Source organism: Rattus rattus, chromosome 14 (assembly GCF_011064425.1).
Source record: "Rattus rattus isolate New Zealand chromosome 14, Rrattus_CSIRO_v1, whole genome shotgun sequence".
In the NCBI taxonomy this organism is placed as follows: domain Eukaryota; kingdom Metazoa; phylum Chordata; class Mammalia; order Rodentia; family Muridae; genus Rattus; species Rattus rattus.
In genome coordinates, this window is record NC_046167.1 from 18,142,713 (window position 1) to 18,150,465 (window position 7,753).

Consider the following 7,753-nt stretch of genomic DNA (forward strand, 5'->3'; position numbering starts at 1 on the left):
AAATCTAGAGCCTGGGCAATTTCATTTGAGCTTATCCCAAGTTTTTTCCCTGCATAGTAGGATAAGTCTTTCTTCCCTTCACTTTGAATAATTTTTAGATCCTAGAAGTTGTGAATCTCTGCATTATTCATATGAAATCAGAGCCTGACACAGAAGAAGAGACAAAGAAGAGCTTTAGAACAAGTCTCCAGCCACCCTTGTGGGCCTGAGAATAAAGAAAAAAAGACTGTGAATTCCTCCCAACTCTTTTCAGAGTGAATATGTTACTTTTCTAAGGCTGCTGTATCAAAGTGCTACAGGTTGGGCTTCTTCTTTTTTTTTTTTTTTTAAAAAAAAAGGAAAGAAAGGAAAAGGAAATGTATTTTTTACAGTTCTAGGGCCTGGATGTCCAGGATTTCCAGGGTGGGGTGGGTGGCTTTCTTCTGAGGTCTACACGGGAGAATCTATTCTAAGCTTTTCTCTTAGGCTTAGAGATGGCCAACTTCTCGCATCTTTACAATGTCTTCTCTGAATGCACCTATTTGTCTAAATTTCTCTGGCTTATAAGGACATTGTAAACACTGGATTAGGACTTAGTTCTGTTGACTTCATTTCTACTTGGTTACTTCTGCACAGGCCCTACCTCTAAATGTACTCACGTTCTATAGAGTTGAGTGTTGTTATTAGAACTCCAACATGCAATGTTTTGGAAACAGCTCCCTTGAAATGGGAGCAGGCTGATCATCTGAACCCTCAGGATGTGCATTTTTGTGGGAATCCAATTCCTTCTCTGGAAGCCGAGAGGTCAAGGCACCTCGCAGTTACTTGACAACAATGACTGTGGCTTATATTTTTCTCTAGCTCCCTGATCTCCTCTTTCCATGGAGATCTCCTCTGTAGTCCTCTTATTTGAGCTCATAGCCTTGCTTAGATCCAATACACTTGCTCTCAGGCTTCTTTTGGCACAATGCCTAGGATATGACCATAGAAGCCAGTCTGACGTGGGATCAAACTCCAACCTAATCTGTGAGACATTGATGAAACTTATGTAGAGTCTTGAAGTCTCAGTCTTCTTTAAAATGAGTGAGTTGAAATAGCTGCCATCTCAACTTATTTTGAGGACTTGGTAATGATGCTTTGGGTCAATGTGGTCCAGTGAAAGCTCTACTTCTATCATGGGAGACTGTAGACTAGAGTCTTTCGGGCTTTCTTGTGGATTGTAAATGAAACCAGCTAGGTTGGTAACTACGAGAGGTGAGTGTCTCCTGTGGTTGGACTTCTGGGGTCCATTGTTAGACAGTCATCCCCTCTGGTGTAGCCTGGCAGCCCTCGTAGGATGTAAGATAGCCCGGGCCTATCTGATCTTGAGTTTTCAGTCACATGCGCATAACGCTTGGCTCCTTTGCCCTCCCGGGTAGTGCTAAGTGCTCTAGGAAGAAGTAAAGGACCCAGAGAAGGTGTGCAGGTGACACTGTTTCCATGTTATATCTCCTACTAGGACCACTTCAATGCCCTTCTCTTCCAAGCAGGAAGCTGAGCTAGCCTATCCCACACCCAGCACCTGTCAACCACACTTGTACTTCATCATGGGAGTGTTAGGAGAGTCTTTCTGGAGTGGCTCCGTGATCAACCACCTTCCATTCCCTTGTCTAGTTCAGAGTTCTAGCTAAGGACTTGTGATTATGGAAGCAGTTGTTGGAAAAGCAGGATGATAGAGAGGTTGACCTTCTCAGAGATCAGTTTCGATTTTGTATTATTTTATTTTGCCCTTTCCATCTCCTTTCTATCTTCCTTCCCTCCTTCTCTTCCTCCATGTTTCCTTCCCTCTTCCACCTCCTTCCCCCATTTACTTCTCTCTCTCCACTTTTCACCTCTCCCTCCTTTCCTTAAAACCAACCAACCAACCAACCAACCAATCAACCAACTAACCAACCATTGTTTTCACCCATTTCTTCATTCTACATAAGACACTCTAATTCAGTATGTGACTTTTCATATTACATTTCTCTGACAGGAACGATGGGCCATTTTTAGCCGGTTGGCTCTTAGAGTCTTTGAACTGGCCTCTGGAATCTGTAAGGATAAACAGGAGCCAGTGAGGCTGGCCTGTGTTTGATTTAAAATTGGAAACCCAGGAGTCAGAGGCGAGCTTTATATATCTGGGGGTGTGGGGGCCTTTGAGTCCTGATTTATGACCGAGCTCAGTGAAAGCACATGAAAGTCGAGGTAATATTTATAAATTCTTTCCTCCAAAGATAGATGGAATGTTCTGCCGAGCTGGAGTCAGATAGCACCTTTTTGGGAGGGGGTGGAGGGGAGCTTGTTTAAATCTGTTTATTAGGTGTCTGAAAGGAAGGGGGATATGATAGAGATAGGATACCTGCTCCAGAGTCCGTCAAAGAAGAAGTCAGGACAGAGTCCTCTCTTGCTCCCCACACACTACAGACCATTTGGTGGATCCTTCCTGCTATCCAGACACAGTCCTTTTTGCCTTTACTCAGTGGGCAAAATCCCACTCTCAATTATGGTGATTACATTTTAGCAAAATAAATAAGTAAAAATATTTGTGTTGTCTTCTTTCCTTAAACAAACAGTATTTCCTCCATTACTATATTCGATTGGACAGGGCTGACTCCTTGGAGATTCTAGCCATAGTAAAGAGAAAGGGGATGGGGGAGGAAATGAAGTTGAGGGGGACAATGATGTGCCTCGAGTACCTTAGGTGTTACTGTTTCTGTGTGATGGGTTACATTGTCCTGGGTAAACTGAGTCAGACTAGTTTATGCCTATCTATAGAGACTGGCATTACCAGCCCTGGAAAGAGGCTTGGCACTCATCCACCAGTTCAAGGGAGTCTCGAGATATCAAATCTCTCTCAGTGAGGGGCAGATCAGAGGAGCAGCCTGGGAGTTATCTCTGTGGTGGAATTCTGTCCACTGAGGATAAAAGCCATCGCTATCGTGAACACAGTAGCTGTTGCTACCTGCAAGAACCTTTCAAGACTGGATCTGGGGGTGTTCTCTCATTAAAGTGTGTGGTTACATGTGTTCATGTGTTCGTGTGTGTGTGTGTGTGTGTGTGTGTGTGTGTGTGTGAATAGACCCTTATCTGAAGTCTTAGCAACTACTTCCCACATCTCTTCCTAGCTGTATGTAATTTTGCCTCCCCCCTACACTCACCCCCCATGTATAGTCCTAGGAGGTACTAGGGTATATAGAAGAAGGAGGGTCTCCATCTGTGAGGCTATGGGGACATGGTTCTCTATGTTGGGATGGGACTTCTCAGAGACGTGTGTGAAAAGTTCTCGATCCTCATGCTCCCACACCAGTGGCTTCTAACCTCTAAGCTTAGTAACTTCATTGGGTCACCAAGCCAGATTTGGGTGAAGTTGCGAATTGGTCTGTCCTTGGTGCTTTGCATGGGGTGAATAGACTTTGGTTGTATTTCCCCCAGGAAATGTAGGGATGCAACGATATCCTTCACTGAAAAACCCAACAGGCTGGAAAGAGGGGCCAGCCATGGGCCGAAGCAGCAGGTGCTTATTGCTAGATACCCCCGAGTCTTCAGGACAGGAGGCTGCACTAAGTTTTAATAAATAGTGTTTGGGGAAGTGAAGACCAGTGGAGCAGGACCAGGTACAATCAGCTTGTCACTGGGCTAGCTGGCTTTGATCTTGATGCCTCAGAGCTTCCATGAGAGGAGGAAGCACCTCCGCGCGCCCCCCTCCCCCATACCAGTCTTAATTACCACTCTGCTTCTCACAGATCTGCCTGCCGAGGGAAGCTCAGGGCCTGTCAGTTCTTGGCTGAGAGCAAGCAGGGGTTTTTCCATCTTACCTGCCAGTTCCTGCCCTGGCAGGAGAGTTCTGCACAAAAGGTTCTGAGGCTTGAAAAATATAAGTATGAGTAGAATGTAAGGCGGTGTGTGGATCACAAATAGAACATCGGGGCTGCTTTCGACGCATTGCCAGGAACAGGCAGGGAAATAAAAAAAAAGCACCCCAATCCCCCAACCTCCCAATCCCCCAGTCCCCCCACCCCCTTAAACTCTTAGCAGTGTGAGTAGGTCCTAGTGTTTGTAAGTCTGTCACATAACTTACAACTTAGGACTTTAAGAGTCAATATCATCACTCCAGCCATGTTATCTCCAGGACCAGAGGGACTCTGGGGACTTCCACTTCTTTTGCACTTGCCTGCAAAACTTAGGAGATATCTGACAATGTAGGTGGAGAACTGGGTTATGTTTGCACACAAGGGGATGTTGCTCTCTTCTGGCAGATGGCTCTGTGACCCATGTCCAGGGAGCTGCTATCCAGTCATCTGTGCATGCTGTGTCCCTAAGGCTTCTGACACTCAACCCCAAATCCCTACGTGGAAACGCCCAGCCAACTCTGACTCTTAGCAACGCCGAGGTTAGTTAGCTCAGTCTGAAACTCGCTCTTGCTCTTCTGATGGGAGGCGGTGACCTTGTATCAGAGCCAGGCCTTACCTGAGATTCTGCAAGACGGCACAGAGAGCCTTTTGTTGCCTCCTTTCTGCCCTTGACCCTTGGGCTCCTTTGAGGGTGGCCAGCCTTGTTGACTATTGGTGCCACAAGGAATTCTTAGCTATGTTTCATTTACCAAGGAACCCCCATGCCTACCTAAGGGCCTACTCTATGATACGTGTATTGAGAATATTATTCTTGGGCCAATGAGAGGGCTCAACAAGTAACGTGCTTGCTGTGTAACCCTGACGACCTGAGTTCCATTCCTAGAAACCACATAGGGTGAATGAGAGAAACGACCCCACAAGGTTGTCCTCTGACCTCCACATATGCATGCACCATGACACGTGCATTCTCCTATACACACCACGCATGCAGAATAATACTAAATAAAAATTAAAAATATTAATTATTGCCTGAGAATGTGGCTCAGTGGTAGAGTGCTTCCTTGGCGTGTATAAGGCCCCGGGTTCAATCACCAGTATTGAAAGAAGAAAGAAAAAAATACCATTGTTATAATCCTCGCCAATGTGGAGCAAGGCCACTATTACCGTCATAGGGAAGGCAAAGGCGTTGGGCTCAGCCAATAGGAAGATCAAGCCTAGCACAGGCACTCAGACTCCTCAGTTGTCAGATAGGAAACAAAGAATGTCCTATAGGATGGCAGCGAGTGCCAATGTACACCGAGTACCTCTCACTTAGCAAGGACGGTGTGCAGGTCCTGATATCGCAAAGGGACACAACCATAGAGATAGTAGAAGGGCAGGGTTGCAACCACAGGCTGTTGCAGTCACTGCAGAGCCAGCCCACCCTCGCCACTTTACAAAGGAGGAAATACGGAGATAGCGGGAAGGTGGGGCTAAGGAAGGTCAGCGTTTCTTTTTGATGAGCCCCACTCTAGGGTTTGTATTACAAAGCATTTTGCTTCCACTCCTCTTGCCACTCAAAGAATGAGTGAAGGGGCCCCCCAGTCTCTGGACCAGCCTCTGTGTATGGCTAGTGTAGACAGAACTACTCTGAATTGCTATTGTACCTATGTGGCACCATCTCGCAGTTACTTTCTAACCCTCCACAACCTTCTAAGTACCGGGTACTTGACAAGGCCGGAGAGACTGTACTGTAGCAGGATGAAACCCCTGAGATCCTGTCTACTGTAGTTGACTCCGGCATTGTAGCAGCTGATATTTCTTTCTCTTTCTTCCCTTTTCCAAAACTGGGGTTTGCAGCACCGGTTGGCCACTAACTCCTAAGGACAACCTTGAAGTTCTGATCCTGCCCCCTCTACCCCCTGAATGCTGATATCACAGATACGCAACCCCACACACAGTTTGTGGGTTGATTATTAAGAACCCAGCGCTTTATGCTTGCTAGGCTATCAGTGACCTTTCTACATCCCGCCCTAATTTACTGAGATGTCTAATTGTTCTTCGCTACTGACTTAGTCATTACATGAAAGATATATTGTATCCAGATTTTCTATACACACCAATCTAGGAATTTATTGCATTTACAAAAAAACACACATTAAAACAAAACAAAACGAAACGGAAGTTGCTGACTGGTTTATCTCCTAGACAAGAAACAGTATTTTAGTTAGAAGCAGAAGGAGTAGGAGCATGGGTGTCATTTACTCATTTATTCCCCTGAAGCTTCCCTCTCTCTTGTATTTAAATTTCTTTCCTTCTAGATGGATACAAACATGCTACAATGACCCCCCAGCTTTACTCTCAGCTCAAAAGCCAAACAAAGAAAAACAAAAACAAGAGCAAGCAAACAAAAACCAACCCAAAAACAAACATACAAAAAAACCAGGATCACAGAGGTTTGATTGAGACAGGAAGGAGCAAGCAAGTCTGCACAGAAGGGAGGGGATATTTTCCACACAGTCTAACCTCAGTCATTAAAACCTCCACCATTGCCCTTCGTCCCAATCCTCAGATCCTTTCCAAATTCAACAGATGGAGTCTTCAGCCAAAGATGTACAAGAACTATGACGTGTGCACTGATGGCCACAGGCCACCTTGATGCGTTGGGTGGTGGTGACAGATCATTTCTGTTGGAAACGGGAAAAAGAAGAAAAGGAAAAAAACAAACAAGCAAACAAACAAATAGGAGTGTGGGTCCTTCGGCTCATTGTCCACACAGAGATGGGACTTTCTGCTTCAGCTCTTGCCGGCTAGGAGGAGTTGATGCCTGTCTCAGCCGGAGGCCTTCTCAGTCAAGGGGAACGAGCTGGTAGGAAGTTGGCAGAATAAGATGCAGAAAGTGAAAGGCAGACTTGTGGGTGCAGTCCATAGAGCCCAGAGGAAGCTGGGAAACAGGGAAAGACAGCTAAGGCCTGGGTAAAATTCCTGCCACAGTGAGGGTAGCTATTACCCAGCTAAGCTTGGAGCCCAGGAGCCTCGTGGGCACCTGGCTGTACCAGTTTCTGGCGCAGCCTCACTTGGACACTAGCATGTGAACAAACTCCTCATAGTTCACTTGCCCATCGCCGTCTGTATCCGCCGCCTGTATCATTTCATCTACCTCCTCGTCGCTCAGCTTCTCCCCAAGCCTGGTCATCACGTGCCTCAGCTCAGCTGCGCTGACGAAGCCGTTGCCGTCCTTGTCAAACACCCGAAAGGCCTCCCGGATCTCCTCCTCGCTGTCGGTGTCTTTCATCTTCCTGGACATCATGGTCAGGAACTCGGGGAAGTCCACGGTGCCGTTTCCATCCTTGTCGATTTCGTTCACCATGTCTTGGAGCTCAGCCTCTGTGGGGTTCTGACCCAGGGACCTCATGACAGTGCCCAGTTCTTGGGTGGTGATGCAGCCATCCCCATCCTTGTCAAACAGAGAGAAAGCCTCCTTGAACTCGGCGATTTGCTCCTCAGTCAGCTGGTTGGCCATGCTAGCAGATCTCGGGTGATGTGGCAGATGTGGTCAGTCTGGTCTATGCTTCCAAGCACTAACTGTGGGCTGGGCTCCTCTCCCCAGCTCTGTAAAGACAGGTGGAGACTGCAAGGGGCGGCTGGCTGACTGGCTTTCTAGCCCTGGCTTGACAGGCTGGATCTTAAGAAGGAGCAGAGTCCTCCCCCATGGCTGGTCTGGTAGGATTGGGCTGCCATCCGTAGACGCCCCCGCCCCTGTGGTTGCCTGAAGGCCAGGTCCTGTTTAGACAAGAGTCCAAGAGCAGCAACCAGGCTGGCCTGCTAATTGAGCTGACGCCAGCTCTTGTGTGTGAAAGGCAACTTTCCTCGCCAAACACCAGCAGGGCCGGCAGCGGTCACGGCAACACTTTTGATCCAGG

At 47.2% G+C, this 7,753-nt stretch overlaps 1 protein-coding gene across 1 annotated transcript; it reads right to left on the reverse strand.

The window, feature by feature from the left end:
* Nucleotides 1–6,085: 6,085 nt before the first annotated feature.
* Nucleotides 6,086–7,439, reverse strand: LOC116883848 (calmodulin-like protein 3). The gene has a single exon (XM_032885113.1). It carries the CDS (start codon nt 7,351–7,353, stop codon nt 6,904–6,906), a length of 450 nt encoding a protein of 149 aa, XP_032741004.1. The 5' UTR covers nt 7,354–7,439; the 3' UTR covers nt 6,086–6,903.
* Nucleotides 7,440–7,753: the final 314 nt, after the last annotated feature.

Coding starts and splice junctions, on each gene's coding strand:
- LOC116883848 (XM_032885113.1), bottom strand. CDS start 7,353: ATGGCCAACCAGCTGACTGAGGAGCAAATCGCCGAGTTCAAGGAGGCT.